General features: G+C 35.3%; 2 protein-coding genes across 2 annotated transcripts in view; one reads left to right on the forward strand and one right to left on the reverse strand.

Moving 5' to 3' along the window:
* Positions 1 to 16,304, reverse strand: part of Ankle2 (ankyrin repeat and LEM domain-containing protein 2) — a 220,264-nt gene extending 203,960 nt beyond the window's left edge. The window contains exon 1 of the mRNA XM_089104640.1: positions 16,116 to 16,304. Coding sequence (XP_088960766.1) covers positions 16,116 to 16,176 — 61 coding nt within the window. The 5' untranslated portion in view covers positions 16,177 to 16,304. The remainder of the gene's footprint in view (positions 1 to 16,115) is intronic.
* The window catches only part of yem (yemanuclein), a 102,766-nt gene continuing 98,372 nt past the window's right edge, over positions 16,199 to 20,592 (forward strand). The window contains exon 1 of the mRNA XM_089104629.1: positions 16,199 to 16,500. Coding sequence (XP_088960755.1) covers positions 16,336 to 16,500 — 165 coding nt within the window. The 5' untranslated portion in view covers positions 16,199 to 16,335. The remainder of the gene's footprint in view (positions 16,501 to 20,592) is intronic.

The raw sequence follows: 20,592 nt of genomic DNA on the forward strand, positions 1-20,592 counted from the left end.
GTTCGAATTTTGTTCGAATCATAAACCCCTGACTCACATAGGCCGGTTAATTAGAATAGATAGCTCTTTTGAAAGTACTAAAAAAAACTTTAGCGTAAAGGGCGAGGTATTGACTAGGGGGTGAACCCCCTCATATACGTAATAATTTCTGTTTGTTTTAAGTTATACAGTTGCTCCTTACTTTCAGTTAAAAAAACTTGTTTTTTTAATTTAGTTTTTGATCGTTTTTCAAATAATACTGGGAAATCCGGCCCCCCCTTCATAGAAATGAAGGAGGTGAAACATCCTCCATGGAAAGATCCTATCCCGTAGCCCCCTCTTGCGACCCCCCACCACCACAAAAAATCCCCCCTGAAACGTCATTAGACTTCCCATTAACCAATGCTATATGAAAATAATTACATATATACTATATATAAATAGTATACTACTATATATAAATAGTAAATACTATATATAAATAGTAAATACTATATGTAAATAGATGAGCGTGGGAGGAGGCTAAGTTGCCCTCCAATTCTTTTGGTTACTTAAAAAGGGCACTAGAACTTTTTATTTCTGTTCAGATGAGCCCACGATATTCTAGGTCTACTGGATCGATCCGATCACTCCTGGGAAAATAAAAATTAAAAAAACAAACAAATAAACACGCATCCGTGATCTTTCTTCTGGCAAAAATAAAGAATTCCGCATTTTTGCAGGTAGGAGCTTGAAACTTTTATAGTAGGGTTCTCTGATAAGCTGAATCTAATAGTGTGATTTTCATTAGAGTTCTATGACTTTTAGGGGGTGTTTCCCCCTTTTTCTAAAATAGGGCAAATATTCTCAGGCGTGTAACTTTTGATTGATAAGACTAAACTTAATGAAACTTATATATTTGAAATCAGCATAAAAATCTAATTCTATTGATGTATCTATTAGTAGCAAAATTCCGATTTTTAGAGTTTTGGTTACTATTGAGCCGGGTCGCTTCTTACTTACAGTTCGTTACCACGAACTGTTTGATACCTCAATTCTTTTAATTGAAAGTAGGGACGCTAAAAAGATAATTTTTTTCTCATTTAAAGCGGAGACGGAAGAAAATGATATCAAATTACCTGGTAAACCATAGAAACATTTTGATACACCCACGGTACCCAATGGGACTTGTTCATTGTCATGGGTATTTTTGGATTTCTCTTAGGTTACTGGCTTAATTTGGCTTTTGTGTATGCTCCCTTTTAATTAGATTCCTTGTATCTCATTGAACGCCACGCCATTTATGACTCAGTTCTCCAGTAATTATATATGAATAATTTCGACATTTTTGTTGTTCAACCTTTATAATTTTTAAATGATAATACGTCGAATTTCTTTTTATTGAAAGCAGAGATACCAAAAGATTATTTTTTTTTAACTTAAATCAGAGATGGTATCTTATCAAAGTAGTATCCAGAGGGGGGGTAGGGAATTGTCATATTTAAATGAAAATACTTCGATTTTTTATTGTAGGCAGGGATGCCAAAAAGTTATTTTTTGTTTAATTTAAAGCGGAGAGGGTACCCTATCAAGGTAGTATCCAAAGGGGGACGGGTAGGGGGGCTTTCATTTTTAAATGAAAATACCTCGATTTTTGTTAATGAAGGCAGGGATGCCAAAAAAGTTATTTATTTTCTTAATTTAAAGCAGAGAGGGTATCCTATCAAGGTGGTATCCAGAGCGGGGGGATTGGGGGATATCTTTTTAAATTATAATACCTTGATTTTTTTTTTTTTTTTGAAAGCAGGGATGCCAAAAAGTTATTTTTTTTTAATTTAAAGCGGAATCGGAAGAAAATGATATACCATAGGTATATCATAAACCATAGAAATATTTTTACCATAGAAATACCTGGTAAACCATAGAAATATTTTTATAGACCCAGGGCCCCCATTGTAATTTGTTCATTGTCTTGGGTATTTTTGGATTTCTCATAGGCTATTGACCTATTTTGGAATTTGTGGGTGCTCGTTCTTAACACGATTCCTTGGATCTTATTGAATGCCACGGCGAATCTACGACTCAGTTTTCCCATAATTTGAGGCATATCCGAATAATTTCGACATTTTTGTTGTTGTTATTTTACCCCTTTACTCATTCCCTCAATTTTTTTCCGGGGAACACTAAGCTGTTTAACGTTATTTCGCGTGTTTGTCTGAACCATATAGTGACCTAGTTAATTATTAAGTAAATTATTTTGTTAATGTAAAGCTGAGACGGTATCCTATCAAGGTGGTATTCAGAGGGGGGGGGGTTAGGGAGGTATTATATTTAAATGAAATTATCTCGATTTTTTTTTGAAAGCGGGGATGCCAAAAAGTAATTTTTTTTTTAATTTAAAGCAGAGGCGGTATCCTATCAAAATGGTATCTGGAGGGGGGGGGTAGGGAACTATCATATTTAAATGATAATACCTCGATTTCATTTATTGAAAGCAGGGATGCCAAAGTTATTTATATTTTTTTTAATTTAAAGCAGAGACGGTATCCCATCAAAATGGTATCTGGAGGGGCGAGGGTAGGGAACTATTATATTTAAATGATAATATCTTGATTTGTTTTATTGAAAGCAGGGATGCCAAAAAGTTATTTATATTTTTAATTTAAAGCAGAGACGGTATCCTATCAAGATGGTATCCAGAGGAGAGGAAGGGGATGCAAGGAGTTACCATATTTAAATGATAATCCTTTCAACTTTTTTTTTATTGAAAGCAGAGATGCCAACAAGTTATTTCTTTTTTAATTTAAAGTAGAGACGGTCTTCTATCAAGGTGGTATTCAGAGGGGTGAAGGGGGTTTGGGAGGTATTATATTTAAATGATAATATCTTGAATTTTTTTTATTGAAAGGAGGGATGCCAAAAAGTTATTTTTTTTTTAATTTAAAGCAGAGACGGTATCCTATCAAGGTGGTTTCCAGAGGGGGGGCGTAGGGCGTTATCATATTTAAATGATAATACCTCGAATTTTTTTTTAATTGAAAGCAGGGGTTTTAAAAAGTTATTTCTTTTCAATTTAAAGCAGAGACGGTATCCTATCATGGTGGTATCCAGAGGGGGGGGAAGGGAGTTATCATATTTAAATGATAATCCTTCGAAATTTATTTTATTGAAAGCAGGGGTTTTTAAAAAGTTATTTCTTTTCAATTTAAAGCAGAGACGGTATCCTATCAAGGTGGTATCCAGAGGGGGGGGGGGGTTAGGGAGGTATTATATTTAAATAATAATGATAAATATATTCAAATGATTATATATTCAAATGATAAACAACATTGATCGCGCCGGCTGCGCGCCACCGACATCTCACCGGCGGCGGCGCGAAAAATTCATCGGCGGCGCGCCGCCACTGCTGCTATTTTTGGCCCCGACGCCACCGGTCTTCCCTGTATGGCGCGGCACCGGGGTCTACCTAGCATAATTACTTCAGGGAAGGTCAACCAGGACTGGTACATCAAACAAAGTGAAAAAAGACAATTCATTCAAATGGAACAAAAATCATTTACAAACAAGCTTTTATAGCTGATCTTGCCTTTTTGGCAGCAAGCCTAGAACGTCTATCTGTAACAGGTTGAGTGGAGTTGTTTACTGTTTTTTTTTAATATAATTAGTTAAATCATTTTTATTTAAATTTGTATAGAAGGTATTAAGTGAATATTCTCCCAAATCCTTATTTAAAGAAATATTACTATTTATTTTGATTCTAATTTCAATTACATCCCGAACAACCTGTTTTATGCCTAAATCATTGCTAATAAGGGATGTTTCTTCAAAAAGCATTTTATGGCTAGGATTATCAAAAATATGACTGCTTAAAGCAGAATCAAAAGAAATATTTGTACTATCAGAATTTAAGGCTCTAGTTATGTCATCTTTGTGCTGCTGTAGTCGTTCTTACAAATTTTGATGGGTTCTACCAACATAGTAGTTGCCACAGTCACATGGTAGTTGATAAACTCCTCTTTGGCGAGTAACTGTAGTTAGATCTTTACCAGAGTTTAGGAAGTTCATGATTTTAAAATTATTGGCAAATACTACGGAAAAATTATTTTGTGTGCAAACTTTTTTTTATATAGGTTTTTTATTATTATTTTGTGCAAAACCTTGGATGTAGGGTCGAAATATTCATTTCAAGTTGTGTTTCACTGTCTTATATAAAACATTTCCTTATTGTTCTACTTGTTGTTTAAGTTTTTCAAAGAAAAGTAGAGCTCCATTTAGCAAAAATAAGCAGAAATATAGTCGAGTAATCTTCCAAGGGTAAAACTACCACAAATCAACACCGATAAACAAATGAAACTCGAAACAAACAGAAATAACAATAAATAGCCAAGTCAAACTCAAAAAAAGCAAAAATTAACAAAAGTAGGGCTGATACAATCATGACTTCTCAAGTTTTAATAATTTTTTATTTATTAAAGTAAAAAAAGTGAATACATTTAAAATGTATTTTGTTTTCAGTAAAGTGCAAATTATTTTCTTGTCTTGAGACAGCATGGGGGTTATCTTCCCTACTCATGTATGTTAATCATTGTTGTTGTTTTTTAGTTTGACTTGGCTATTTATTGTAATTAATCAAAAAAACTTTTTGCACAAAATAAGTTTTTTTTTTAAAGTAAAGAAATCCGTTAAACCAAAAAAGAAAAAAAATAGAATCAAATTATGTACCATGCATACAACTACCACAAATCAGTATCAATAAATAAATGAAACATAAGACAAACAGAAATTAAAGTAAGTCAAACTCGAATTAATTTGACTTAATTTAAAGTAAGTCATTAATTTATTAATTACTTTAATTAATACTCTAATTAATAGTAAGTCATTAATTACTTTAATTAATTTAAAGTAAGTCAAACAGAAATTAATTTGAGAAGGGTTCTAAACCCCTATGCTTTCTAAAAGCCAGAATATAATTTGTACTTTACTGAAAAAAAAAATCAAATGAATTTACCGAAAAAATGTGAAATGTCAGTTTAATATGCACACGCTGATATTTATTCCTTAAAATCTTAATTAATTTTGTTTTCTTAAAGTTATAAGTGAAAACACTAAAAAAAAAAAAATTCAGTAAAGTACAAATTATATTTTGGCTTTTAGAAAGCATAGGGTTTAGAACCCTACTCGGATTAATTTCTGCTCGTTTTGAGCTTGACTTATTTTAATTTCTGTTTGTCTTATGTTTCATTTATTTATTGATACTGATTTGTGGTAGTTGTATGCTTGGTAGATTATTTGCTTCTAGTTTTGTTAATTTTTTGATTTAATGGAGCTCTTTAATTTTTTTTGAAAAACTTTGTGCAAAAAGTTTTTTTGATTAAGTTCTGTCCGTTTTATATTGATATAGTCTTTTTTTATATTGATATAGGAGAAAGTCTGAGCCTCTTCTAAAGTTAAACAACCATCCCTTCCATAAAAAACTTAAATACCCCCTTGGGGTAACTCACAACCCTTGCCCCTAGTCTCTTGGGTTTGTTTCGACCCCAAAGCCTTGTTATGTGATATTTAGACTATTTTAAGTTGAGTGGGTATCTCAAAATTTCTATTAGTTTTACGACAGCACTTTCTATATGACATTATATGCCCTCAGGGCATAACTTACAACCTTAGCCCTGAGGGCTGTTGGGGGTTGTCATGCTCAAAAACATAATTTCCGGACCCTTCAACTACTTTCAATAAAATTGCTATATCAAAATGTCGATCATAAGTGTTTGGGGAAATGATGGGTCTGGGGGGAGGGGCATTCGCCGTCCGATCACTTTTGACTATAAATAAGGACACTAGCCTTCTCTATTCCCAATTGATGAGTATTTTTTGAAGTTTATATGACAGCGCTGGCAAAGAAATAATTTTCAGAACTTTCAACTACGTTGAACAATATGTCTTATTTCAAAATTTTGATGGGATGTGTTTGGGGAAATGGTAGGCTTGAGAAGGGCGTTAGATGCCCTCCAATCACTTTCGAATGTTAAATAGGGCACTAATGCTTTCAATTTCCAATCGAATGAGCCCTTTTAGAAGTTTCTATGGCAACTCTTTCTATAAAACCTTATATGCCCCCAGGGAATAACTTAAAATCCTTGCGCTCAGGGCTGTGGGGGGGGGGAGTGTCATCCTCAGAGAAACGATTTCCTGACTTTTCAACTACGTTGAACAAAATGGCTATCTCAAAATTTTTATTTGATGTTTTTGGGGAAATGGTGGGCGTGGGGGGTGTTAGTTTTACTCCAATCACTTTTGACTATTAAAAAGGGAACTAGCCCTTCGAAGTTTCAATTACAACGCTCTATACAAACCTTATATGCCACCAGAGTCCAACTTACATCCCTTGCCCTGGGCGCTGTGGGGGGGGGGCTGATCAGCCACAAAAACATAACATCCAGAACTTTCAACTACATTGAAAAAATGGCTATGTCAAAATTTTGTTTGGATGAGTGTGGGGAAATGGTGGGCATAAGAGCACTTTTTAAAAAAAAGCACTAGCCCTTTCAATTTCCAATAGAATGAGCCTTTTTTGAAGTTTCTAAAACAACAACAGTTTCTATAAAAAAAAAAAAACTTATATGCCCCCAGAGCATAACTTACAACCTTGGCCCTGCACTTTGAACAAAATGGCTATCTCAAAATTTTGATTGGATGTGTTTGGGGAAATGGTGAGGTAGTTGCCCTCCAATGATTTCTGACTATTAAAAAGGGCACTAGCCTTTCAATTTCCAATCGAATGAGCCCTTTTTGAAGTCTCTACGACAAAGCTTTCTAAAATACCTCATACACACCCAGGGCATAACTTAGAACCCCTGACCTGAGGGCTGTGGGGGGGGGGGAGGGGTGTCATCCTCAAATACATAATTTCCAGAACTTTCAACTACGTTGAAAAAAATTGCTATCTCAAAATTTTGATTGTATGTGTTTGGGAAAATGATGGGCGTGAGAGGTTAGTTGCTCTCCAATTACTTTCGACTATTAAAAAGGCACTAGCCATTTCAACTTCCAATGGAATGGGCTTTTTTTGAAGATTCTACAACAACACTTTCTATAAAAACCTTATATACCCCAGGTCATAACTTACAACCCTTGCCCTGAGGGCTGTAGGGGGTTGCCATCTTTAAATACCTAATTTCCAAAACTTTCAACTACGTTGAACAAAATGGCTATCTAAAAATTTTGATTGTATGTGTTTGAGGAAAAGGTGGGCGTGGGAGGGGGGTTAGTTGCCCTCCAATCACTTTCGACTATCAAAAAGGTAACCAGCCCTTTGTATTCCCAATTGAATGCACCCTTTTTCAATTTTCGACGACAAAACTGTCAATAAAAAGCTTATATGCCCCCAGGGTATAACTTATAACCCTTGCCCTGATGGCTCTGAGGGTTATCATCCTCAAAGACCTAACTTCCAAAACTTTCAACTAATTTGAACTAAATGAATATCTCAAAATTTTGATTGAATGTGTTTGGATAAATGGTAAGCGTGGAAGGGGTGTTAGTTGCCTTCCAATCACTTTCAACTATTAAAAAGGGCACTAGCCATTTCCATTTCAAATTAAATGAGCCCCTTTTGAAGTTTCTATGACAATGCTTTCTGCAAAAACCTTATTTGCCCAAGAGCATAACTTGTAACCCTTACCCTGAGGGTTGTGTGGGGGGGTGTCATCCTCAAAGACCTAATTTTCAGAACTTTCAACTACGTTGAACAAAATGGCTATCTCATAATTTTGATTGGATGTGTTTGGGGAAAAAGTGGGCGTGAGAGGGGGGTTAGTTGCCCTCCAATCACTTTGACTATCAAAAAGGGCACTAGCCCTTTGATTTTCCAATCAAATTAGCCTTTTTTGAAGTTTCTACAACAACACTTTCTATATAAACCTTATATGCCCCCAGGGCATAACTTACAACCCTGGCCCTGAAAGTTGTGGGGGAGTATCCTCCTCAAAAACATAATTTCTATCTGGAAATCAACTATTTTGAACAAAATGGCTATCTCAAAATTTTGATTGGATGTGTTTGGGGAAATGGTGGGCCTAGAAGGGGTGTTAGTTGCCTTCCAATCACTTTTGACTATTAGTAAAGGCACTAGCCACTCCAATTTCCAATTGAATGAGCCCTTTTCGAAGTTTCTGCAACAACTCCTTTGATACAAAGTGCCCTGGTCTAAGACCAAGAAAAAAAAAATAATAATACATTGTGCCAACATTGTTCTTTACTTAGGCAGCACTGTCCATGATTTCTATTCATTTCAAGTTTCATTTGTTGTTTTTTTTATAGTGATCTGTGGCAGTTTTACCCTAGAAAGATTACCTGACGTTATTTCTGCTCATTTTTGGCTTAATGGAGCTCTTTACTTTTATTTGAAAAACTTATTTTGTTGAGAATGTTTTTTTAAATTAATTTCTGTTCATTTTTTACTGACAGTCTTTTTCATATAAAAAAACATTTTACATCTTATTGGATTTTTTCTTTAAGAATCCATAGTTTGTCTTGCTATTTATATGTTGGAGAAACTTTCTCAACAGTTTTAATCTTGCCACAAATAGTATTTTTTTAATTTAATTTTATACCACCTCAAGTTGATCTGAAAAACAAAACTTAATATCAATCCCAAAAGATTCTGCATATGCTCTTTGCTAACCTGGATACACTTACACTTTTTTTGTTTATATAGATTGTAAGAGCAGAAGTAGTCATAGTAGTATCCCCAAAAGTTTCAGCTTAATACCCCCAGTTGTTCTGGATACATTGCTGAGGTGTATTATTGGTAACCATACACATAATACCTTTTGATTTAGTTTTAAAGTATGATGGGCCAATTGCATAATTGTGTGTGTGTGTGGGGGGGGGGGGGTTGACATTCCCAATATCCCTAGAGAAATGATTATCTGATGCTAATGTACCAGATGTGTGTTGATAGCTAATTGGTTCCCTTCTAATTTTCTACAGGTATTTTTGTCAAACATACCAAGAAAGGGTAAAAACCCCAACCAGTATTCCAGGTTTAGGCCAATTACTGTGTTTTCAGCAAGAGTTTGGAATAACTGCTTCTTACCAAGAACAAATTTTGATATCTATTAACCTACCTGGGGGTCCCATTATACTTGGTTGTTTTTACAGAAGTCCCACCTCGACGAGTCTGGAGAACTCACTCTCGGCTATGTGCCAGTCTATTGACGGTGCTGCTGAAAAGTGTAAGAATCTAGTCATATTTAGCAACTGTAACTTACCTATGATTGAGTGGACTGAGTGGTACGGCCACACGAGTAATGCAGTTATGCAGTCTTTTCTTGACTGCTTAGAAGCACACTCGCTGTTCCTGGCAGTGACATTCCCGACCAGATATCGAGAGGGACAGAATCCTTCAATACTTGATCTCGTTTTGGTAAATGATCCTGAGTCACTCATTGATATAGAATCGCAACCCCCATTTGGAAATAGTGATCACATAGCTATAAAATGCCGATTTTGATTGTACCCACAGACATCGAATCTAACCAGACATGTGTATACAAACTACAATCAAATCAGGCGTGAACTCTGTCAGTGCGATTGGTCATTTGTCAAAACGATGGAGGTAGAGGACACGTGGGAGAAAATGAAAAATATGTTGTTAGACACCGTCAGTAGAAATACAACTACCATGTGGAGAAGAAAACCGAAAACTCTTCCCTTTATGACCAGAGAAATGAAAGCTGCAAGGAACAAGAAGAAGAAACTGTCGAAGCTCATAAATCAGGACCCCCACAGAACGGACTACCTGGTAAAGTTCAAAGCCGCAAGGAACAAAGTTCAAGCCCTGTCCAGACAACTGATAGATAAATACGAGGAGGCCATCGCAGCAACCTCAAAAACCAATCCCAAGAAGTTCTGGAAATATGCCTCAGCACATAAGCCTGGTAGACACACGATTTCGGAGCTGGTTTGTAATGGAGCCCAGTCAAACGACCCCCAAGAAATTGCTGATGCCATGAACCACCAGTTTACATCAGTCTTCACACCTGCAGACAAAGCCCCCCTGCCAACCCCACCATGCTACGAAATCACTACTCAAATGTCACCCATAAGAGTGGATCAGGCTGAGCTCGAATCTCGGCTTAAAAAGCTTAATCCAAATAAGTCTGTTGGGCCAGATGGCATACATCCACAACTCTTAAAGGAAGCTCATTCCCAACTAGCAATGCCCCTCTCAAGACTCTTCCAGCAATCTATTGACACTAAAGTCATACCAATGGACTGGAAAGTAGCCCATATCTCGCCAATACATAAAGGAGGAGACAAGAGCAAAGCTTGCAGTTATCGGCCAATCAGTATTACGTCTGCTGTTGGGAAAATCCTAGAAGGTATTGTCAACACTGCTGTTCTTAGACATTTGATCACAAATAACCTTCTATTGAAACAACAACATAGTTTCCGACCAGGCAGATCAGTCGAAACCAATCTGATTGACTCGTATAATTACATAACTGAGCTCCTCGATCAAGGTCTCCCAGTGGATATGGTCTTGCTAGACTTTGCTAAAGCCTTCGATAAAGTCTGCCATCGAAGGCTTCATTTGAAACTGAAGGCAATTGGAATTCTATTGGGAGTGGTGGACTGGATCACGTCTTTCCTAAAGGGAAGAAAGCAGCAGGTCAGAGTTTTTGGTGAAGGTGGCAGAGCTTACTACTCTGAGATAGCTAAGGTCTTAAGCAGGGTTCCTCAAGGAACAGTTTTGGGACCTACACTCTTCAATGTATATATTAATGACGCTCTAAGAACCGTTACAAGCAAGCTTAGCCTATATGCTGACGACCCAAAGCTCATTGGTCCTGCTGGAACTCAGAAAGGTGTTACCTCAATACAGTCAGATCTTGACAGCTTTGGCAAATGGGCCAAGATATGGAGGCTCGAGTTTAATGTTGAAAAGTGCAAGGTTCTCCATTTTGGAAGAAATAACCAACGATGGCAATACTCGATGTCAGCAAATGCCAGTGTGAGACAGCCACTCTCTGAGAGTACCTCTGAAAGTGATCTGGGGGTCGTTGTAGACAAAGACCTTAATTTCAACTGCCACACCCGAGCTGCAGTAGCAAAGGCGAACCAAACTCTCGGTCTCATCAAACGCACAATGACAAGTAGATCCCCTGCAATAATCACAAAACTCTACAAGAGCCTGGTGAGACCGAGATTAGAATTTAGAATGTGTGTTGCTACGCCAATTAATAAAACAGACATGGCCCTCGAGTCTGTCCAAAGACGGGCGTCTAAATGCGTAAAGGGGCTCAGAGACAAAGAGTATGAATGCCGACTGCAGAGCCTCAAGCTACCAACTCTGACATACCGTCGGCGAAGAGGTGATATGATAATGACCTACAAACTGCTCAAGTCTGATGACAAGGACCTCTTTCAGCCTGCCCAGTTGTCAAGAACCAGGGGTCATTCAGCAAAGCTTTTTTGGACGCGTGCTAATACAAGGAAGAGGAACCATTTCTTCTCCAACTGCATCATAAGCCTCTGTAACAATCTGAGCAAAACGACAGTGAGTTCACCATCCGTTGACAGTTTCAAAGCCAATCTCGATAAGGAATGGGAAACCAAACTATGGCTCACGCAATGGGATGAAGCTGATGTCCCGTGGCCCTATCATCACTAACTGGCGTACCCTGGACTCGTCCATATCGCTAGCAAGTGCGATTTAAGGTAATTTAAGGTAATTACCAGCAATTTGGATTTTGCCAAAACCCCAGTTGTGCATTTATTCACAAACGACAAAAGACAATTATTGGATGTTTCAGCAGCTTTGGTAGTGCAATCTCAGATTTTTTTTCAAAACCACTAGAGTATAATGTTAAAAGACATGTAGTAGGACTCTTGTCTTAGTGGTACTTGTCAAGTTGTGTGAGAATTTGGATGGCTCCTGTACAATTTAATAGTCCTATTAGGCTTATTTGTGGTCATAAACAAGGGTTTGTCCTGAGTTCTCAACCATTTAACATGCTGACATCTGCTGGAACTATGAGTATTGCAGGGGGTTCAAGAATTGAATTTTAAGACCAGAGTCTTTGATCTTTTGCAAATAATTTTTTTATGTTAAGTTGCAACCTTTCATTGCTACAAGAGAACATTGAATAGCTGTTTTAAAAAATATAATCTGTTAAAAGAGTCTTCACAAGTAGTTCAATGCAGTACTTAGGAATAACCTATGGTCAAAATATTAGAAGCACACACCTGCTAACAATTAAAAAAATTAAAAAGAGTAGCCTATATGTAAAATCTACAGTAGATTTATTTCATACCCCAAATAGAAAGATATTGGTAAAATTATATTCAGCTGTGCCCCTTCCTCACATTGTTGATGCATCACCTTTATTTGGTTGGTTAACTCAAACTGATAGATCTAAACTTTGGTCTGCTTAATGCAAATATTTGAAGCTTTTGTTAATGTATCCAGTTCAAGAGAGTAGCACTTTTGTTCTGGATCTCTACAACATGGTATAGTGAAATGAAATGCTACTATCCTCTGAAAATATCCTATAGCCTATATATTAACAGAGTATACATTAGAGATGTAGATTGAGAGATGTGGAGTCACCAGTGATGTCCTGCAGGGTAGTGTCTTAGGACCTACCCTATTCAATATCTATATAAATGATATTTTTCAATGAACTACAAATCATCTAACTCTCTATGCTGATGACTACAAGCAAATCTTAACCATATTCAAAACTGGGCCATAAAATGGCACATAAACTTCAATATTGATAAATGTAATGTTATTTATTTTGGCAAGTCTAACCCAGGTTTCAAGTATACTACGGTCAATCCAGCAGTAAATAACATTCAAGAGCAGCAAAGTGTGAATGAAGGAAGGGATCCTGGAATCATTGTTGAGAACCAGTGTAAATCATATTCAAACTGCAAGAAGACTGTGTCTCATGCAAACTCTGTCCTAGCACTCTTGAAGAAAACTATATCCAGTAGGCCTCCCTATGTTTTGTGAGGTTGTGCATGGCCCTTACCAGACCAGTGCTTGATTTTGGAATGTGCATACTTAAAGTTTAAACTTACCTCTCATTTACATCAGAAGTAAAATTACCCCCACACCCTTAATGTGCAAATATATATATATTCTGAATTGGTATATATAGGGATGGGGGCTAAAATTCATTTCCAACAAAAATTGTTATTATATGTGTAAATAGCATAAAAAAAGGCATCAAGTGGTATATCCACTTTAGTTGTAAATCAATAATATGATTTGGTAAATATTTACCAATGGAATTACCCCCCCCCTCCCCCTAATATGCAAATATATACCCTGAATTGGTATATATAAGGGTGGGGGCTAAAATTAATTTCCAACAAAAATTATTATTATATTCAGAAAGAGCATAAAAAAGACATCAAGTGGTATATTCACTTTAGTTGTAACTCAATAACATAATTTGGTAAATATTGGGACTCCACCCTTTGACTATTGGAAAAAATTAGTTTATAACCTTATATAGAATGGTACTATCAAATCTCCTTATAATTAAAAACATTTTAGTCATCTAGTTGGAAAATTTGGCCCATCTGTATAGGAAAAATCTAAATTTGCCAACTAGTTGACTAATAACTTCACCCCAGTGAAACTTAATTTTTCCAACTAGTTGACTAATAACTTTTCCCCAGCAACACTTTGCCAACTAGTTGACAATAAATGTTGCCCCAGAAATTTTTCCTTTTCCAACTAGTTGACTAATAACTTTTCCCCAGCAAAACTTAATTTTGCCAGCTAGCTGGAAAGAAACATTGCCCCAGAAAACAATTCATTTTCCAACTAGTTGACTAATAATAGTTAGAATTTATTCTGAATAGCATAAAATATGCTAATATTATAGGGTTCTTTCAAATTTAATTATCACTATTGTGTTTCAACTTCCATGTCTCTCCCTGTCTCCCTCTTAATGGGAGATTTATTTTGAGTTATATATTGGGCTTTGAAGCCAGGGATTTTTTGTTTTAATTCCCAGGATAATTAGTCTTGTACCTGGTCCCAAAAGTGAGAATAAACTTGTTAAAGCTTAGAGTGTTATTCCTCCAGTCTTTTTAAAGAAAAAGAATGCAGAGTTGAAGTTTTTTTCATTTCTATCTTGCAATTAATAGATAAAGATTGTGTATACTCCTCCGTTTATCTGTCTTTGTTTCTAATCTGGAGGACTATTTCTGTTTTTTTTTAAATTTTTAATTAATTTTCCCAACTAGTTGACTAATAACTTCTCTCCAGCAACACTTAAATTTGCCAACTAGTTGACAATAAATGTTGCCCCATCAAAACTTTCCTTTTCCAACTAGTTGACTAATAACTTCTCCCCAGCAAAACTTAATTTTTCCAACTAGCTGAAAACAAACATTGCCCCAGAAAACAATTCATTTTCCAACTAGTTGACTAGTAACATCTCCCTAGCAAAACTTTATTTTTCTAACTAGTTGACTAATAACTTCTCCTCAGCAACACAATTTTTCCAACTAGCTGGAAACAAACATTGCCCCAGAAAACAATTTATTTTTGAACTAGTTGACTAGCAACTTTTCCCTAGCAATACTTTCTTTATCCAGCTAGCTAGAAACAAACTTACCCTATAAACACTTTTGTTAGCCATCTATTTGGCAAGTAACTTTTCCTCAGAATAATTTTTTAGCTAACGACATGACATAAAGAGAAAACAAAAAACATACTATTCCCAGTCCAAGGAAAATTGGCAGTATGTGCTTTTAACAAATGTGCTACAGCTAAGGTAATCAAACAAACTGAATTCAGGAGTAAATAGTCTTTACTCCACAGAACTAACAGTCTTCTCTTTCTATAAGTGAATATATATATATATATATATATATATATATATATATATATATATATATATATATATATATATATATATATATATATATATATATATATATATATATATATATATATATATATATATATATATATATATATATATATATATATATATATATATATATATGCACAAAAATGTGCATTTTTATGTGAAATTGCATCTCTGTGAACCTGGGGTAAGACTATCTTGCAGAGTGTTGCCTAAGATTGGAAAGCACACTTAAGGAGATAAGATAGTACCATTCTATATAAACTTATAAACTAATTTTTTCCAATAGTCAAAGGGTGGATATCTGTAAATATTTACCTATATTTGTGGCCCTGGGTTCATTACTGGAAGTTTCATTCTTCTACCTAACCCCTTTCCAAGATAGTGAAAAGTAGCTAAAACAGAATTTTACTGTTATTTGAATGGATCTCACAAGAAAAAAGGGTAGTAAAATTCTACTTTAGCTACTTTTGGCTATCTTGGAATGGGGTTAGGTTAGGAAAATGAGACTTTCGGGGATGGGTCTACAGGCTAAAGTATGTACCGGGAAGGTATTTTGAAGTACCTACCTCCACTCCTTCTCCCTCTTGAGGGTCATGAAAATTGCCTACATGACAGGTATATATACCTATTGAAATTATGACGAAACAACATTTTACCTTAATTTTCAGTTATCAGTTTCTTTTTCTCTGGGTTTAGCTCTGAAAATGCAATTTCAGTTATTTGAGCAGAATTTTAAGACATATAAATAATTTATTTCCAAAATTTAGGAAATGTATTCATATGTTTAAAACCTTAAAAAATGGGATTGAGCTAAGTTGCAAAGCTGAAAACAATTTTGTTGTATTTCATTTAAGCAGAAGATCTATTTTGCAAGGTTCCATTGTTATAACACACAGATTTTTTAAAGGCCATCAAAGGTCAGGACCCTCTAGAGGGAGAAGGAGTGGAGGTGGATACTTCAAAATATCTTCCCAGGACATACTTTAGCCTGTAGACCCATCCCTGAAAGTTTCATTTTCTTAACCTAACCCCTTTCCAAGATAGTCAAAAGTAGCTAAAGTAGAATTTTACCGAAAAAAGTGACCCCTCTTCTAAGGTGGGCTATTCCAAGATTTTAAGCTAGGCCTAGCCAATCATGCAAGTAGCCTAAAGGACAGCCTAGCTAGCCAAAGGCAAAACCCCGGCTTCCAAACGTGAGATCTTGAAATTTTTAAAGGCCAAATTCCTCACAAATTTCGGCATTTGATATATAACAACCTTTATCTTTTAGAAGCTGAATGCATTCTGAAGGATAGGCTATTCCATGAAATTCCGGCATCACGTGGATTTGATTTTAAATTATCTTTAAGCTAGATGGCAATATCTTAAATAAAGTGGCGCTGGATTTAAATCCTTTGTGCCATGTTGGAATTCAGGCAAAGTGAAGAGAAAAAGTGAAAAGTCAAGCAAGAAAAATTAGAATTGTGATGATTTTAGCATGTCTGTGCCAAAAAAACTATCGTTAACCAGCTTAGGATCCCCAGCCCCATCCAAAAAGGATAAGATCTCAGCAAAAGCGCTACGTTTCGAGATAAATATAACAGAACCTAGCAAGGATGAATTTTGCCAAGTTAGCTATGAAGAACTGGTTTCAAATTACCTGGTGAGCTTTTATTCTACCCCTCATATTATATTTAAGAACCCACATTCTATTACTTATCTTCAATTTATAACAATAACGTTAATTTTGCTGTTTCCTCGTACTCATATTACGAAAGTAAAAATCATCAAATTCCCCTCCAAAAAATCTAAAATATTGTTTTAAATTCAAAAAGTTTTCTTTTATTTCCAGCCTTATTCAAAATGGCTGAATGTTCCCCCTTGATCATTGAATATTATTTTATGTGCATTTTAGACAAACTTGTATATAAACTTCCCCAAACTTCCTATAGAAGTGCAAGCTTGATTTCCTTTATCCTTTCCCTGAAAGGAAAACATTATTTCTTTAGAAATATATATGGATTGCATTTTATTCTGCAGTTTAAAGTTTTTTTAGGATTTTATCAAAAATAGCAAAACTATCAAAAGTACAAATGAGGGTGAAAGCATGTATTTATTTGTTGTGATTTCACATATATTTCTTTAATGCAATGATTGCGCTGACTTATTGCTTATTTGTTTTGAACCATTTTATTTTTCATATTTGTGTTTATTTTTAATTTTTTAAGGTTTTATGAATATTTTATTAGCCGAAACCCTTGAGGGACCCATAAACTGGTTTCTTCACGTAGGCAGGAGTCAATAGATAGCGGGCGAAAATATCAGTAAACACGATAATAATTTCCTCTTTTTTACCAGGAAAGTGGCTTAATAAGCTAATTTACATCATATTCTATCATTCTTGTATGTATTTCTTATCCTTTTAGTATTTCTTCCTCTTTTTCTGTTTAATTGGTTTTCGCTGTTTTTGAAGAAAGAAAAGTAAGATAAAAAAAAAATATGCCTATGAAAAATTTGCCAATCTTTGATGTCTGAACATTATGTCAAATTTGATGCAATCATTTTTTTTTTTTATCTAGTCCTATTCTTTATCTCTTTCTTGTTTTCTTCTTACCATTTCTTTCTCTCTTTTTTATTTATTCTATTCCAATTTTAAGTCTATGCTAAACTGAAATATTTTAAGATAAAGTGATTATATTCACTTTATGTTTTTTAAGGAAACTGAATCTAAGTAGTTTCATAAATTAAAATCAAGTTGGTGTATCTTTTTGTATATGTCTTTTTGCGTATTTTTATTGATTAATTATGATACACATTAGTGTCTATAATTAAAAAAAATATATATATAAATAAATGATTGTTGAAAAACAAGATGAAACCAGTTAAATTCGCTATCTAACCCAAATTGGCTGTAGATGATATGGGATAGTTTGCCAATTTGTTTATAATCACTTTTAATTAGTGAATTAACACAATTTAAAATTTTCAAGGTCATTTGCGGCATAGTTTTATATGGGTTCTGCTTTGAAGATTAGCTAGGAAGCCGGATTCTATTGGGGACCTAGCCTATTTGTGATGTTAGATTCGGATTTTTAACACAAAATTATTTTGATGAGTATTTATTTTATTAGGGGCGGAAGTGACGTAATTCTTAATTGCGTGGATCTTTAATTGATATAGAAATAGTTTTGGAAGAATGTTGTGATGCAAGTTTTAATATTCAGGGACGATTATATTTCCTTTTCTTTCTTCGCTATTGTATTGTCAATTAAGAAGTTCATTTAATCAACTATCATTTAGTTTTCAGACAAGGAAATATGAATTGTTTTTATTGTAGGTGTATGCAGGTAATTAAAAAGTGAAAGTTTTCTAAATTCTTATATGGTTTGCAATCTGTTGGATCCTTAACAAATTTGAAAATATTGGTAGGGGACGTATATAGTAAATCGAGAACGTGGGGGAGAGAGTGGTGTGGACCATGGGCGCCAGCGGGCTGGGAAACAATGCCCCTCCCCCTACAAAACAAAGCGTTACGAATATAGGAAAACTAAAAATATTTGTATTGAAGTCCTGCTTAAAGAAATAAAAAAAAACTGGTAGCAGTTCCCCTCCCCGTGGGAATTACCCGGTGCCACTTATGGTCTGGCGCCTTTGGGGAAAGGGCGGTCATTGTGCGCAATACCGTTTAAATGAAAGGTGCATTATTCTAAGGAGCAATGGACAATAGGGGCAAAACTTAATGAAACTTTGTCGTTCATATAGTAGGTTACCCAGTTGTTTTCGTTGTGTCAGATCTTAATAGGTAAAAATGTATTCGGCGCGTGACGTCACGTCTAGGAAAAACTAACTAGGGGAGTTGGGGACAGGCTTTTCTCTATTATCTTTTAACGGAAGGTTTCCAAGAAAAGAGAATTATGACTCAGTGTAAAACTGGCTTGTATTTCAGACTGGTGTTAATAAGATTGAGGATTGTGATTGTGGAAATTTATAATTGATGACAAGATGCGTTATATGCGGAGCCGGTGACGGATTGTATGGGAATCGGGTTTTTGAAGACGTGCGAAAGAAGACAATTAGATAAATCATTTTTGTATACGAAATGCATGGAATGTTTTGGTGACTAGGCTGGTGAGGAATTAATAGCTCGATTCGGGAAAATAGGTAATGAAATACGAACAGGCTCAGTTTGTGGAAGACGCCGCGTATGAGAATCAGGTTTTAGAAGACACGCAAAGGTAAACATAAAACGGGAATACTCTTCATGGAAAAAATGCGTAGTGTCATTGGCGTGGTGGATGATTTATTTGAAAGTTTATTAAAGAAAAGGATTGAGATGGACAAAGGGAAGTCCCGTTTCAATTGGGGGGGGGGTGTTCTAGTACAACGATCTGGAGCGTTTGTTTAAGGGTTTTTGAGCTACTGGAAAAATTCAAAGTATGAGTGTAAAGAATATAGTAGGAAGAAGATCATTTTGCATTTGAAAAGCTTAAAATGTTGGAAAGCATGGAATGAGACTATTATTTGCAGAGAATGTTTATTTTAAGTTCTATATTAGAGCCAACGTTTGAGCGTTGCTTCTAGTTGAGTGGCATATGCCTCTCATGCATTATTTTCTATATTTTTATTTGCTTTCCCCTGGACTGTTTTGATAGAAGAAGGGGTGGCCGTACAATCTTCGGAGGAGGCTCATTCGATTGGAAATGGAAAGTTCTAGTGTCATATTTAAGAGCCGAAAGTAATTGGGAGCAACCAGCCTGCCCTTGTTACCTGTCCCGTCCGTTAGCCTACATCGATGATAATGGATCAAAATGGCTATTTTTGTACTTGTGTATTACCCAGTAGCCTACACACTCGAGAAGTGAAGTTAGGTTAATTATAATGAAACATACCAAAATACGATGAAAATACAATACCATAGTAACAAAATTATGGAAACTACAATAAAGAATGGTACTTTTCTGTTAGCTAGACAACACGCGAGAAGTAAAGTTCGGTTAATGCTAATGGAATAAAACAAAATATGATAAAAATATAATAGTTTAGAAACAAATTTGGGCCATATATTTGCACATTAGGGGGGGGAGGGTAAAGCATAGTATATATTAAATAAGTAACCTAACCTATGTACCTTTTTTGCCCCTAAACCCAAAAAACTAAAGTTGAACCTTGTTCCCGCAGTGAGAAACCCCTGTATGTCGAGCGTGTCAAAGGAATTCTGTCTTTTAAGAAGCTGCCTGACTAGTTTTTCGCATCACAAATTCTCTCGTGTTGTCTGGCTAAAAGACTAAGTGCCCAAAGAATTATGGTGGGGGGGGGCTGCACAGAACGCATTATGTTAAATATATCTATATATTGAACATTTAATAAAAATATACCTATAACATTGATTTCAACTGAGCCTAAGCTAATTTCGGTACTTGTCTATTATATAAAACACGCACAAGAAGTGAAGTTAGGTTAATGCTAATAAAATAAAACAAAATTACGATGAAAATATAATAATTTAGAAACAAATTTGAGCTATATATTTGTACATTAGGAAGGGGTGGGGGGTAAAGTATATCATATACTAAATACGTAACCTAAACAAACCTATTTTAAGCAAACCGAACCTGTTTAACCTAATGAAAAAAATGATGAAAACATAATACTTTATTAGTAAAATTGTGAAAACTACAGCTTGGAAATATGCTCCCAGAACGCAGAAATGACCTAAGAATCGCGTTAAATTGAACTCAGCCTTCTGCCTTTACTA

Source organism: Artemia sp. Qi Xiang Cuo, chromosome 2, assembly GCF_049724085.1.
Source record: "Artemia sp. Qi Xiang Cuo chromosome 2, ASM4972408v1, whole genome shotgun sequence".
NCBI classification, from domain to species: domain Eukaryota; kingdom Metazoa; phylum Arthropoda; class Branchiopoda; order Anostraca; family Artemiidae; genus Artemia; species Artemia sp. Qi Xiang Cuo.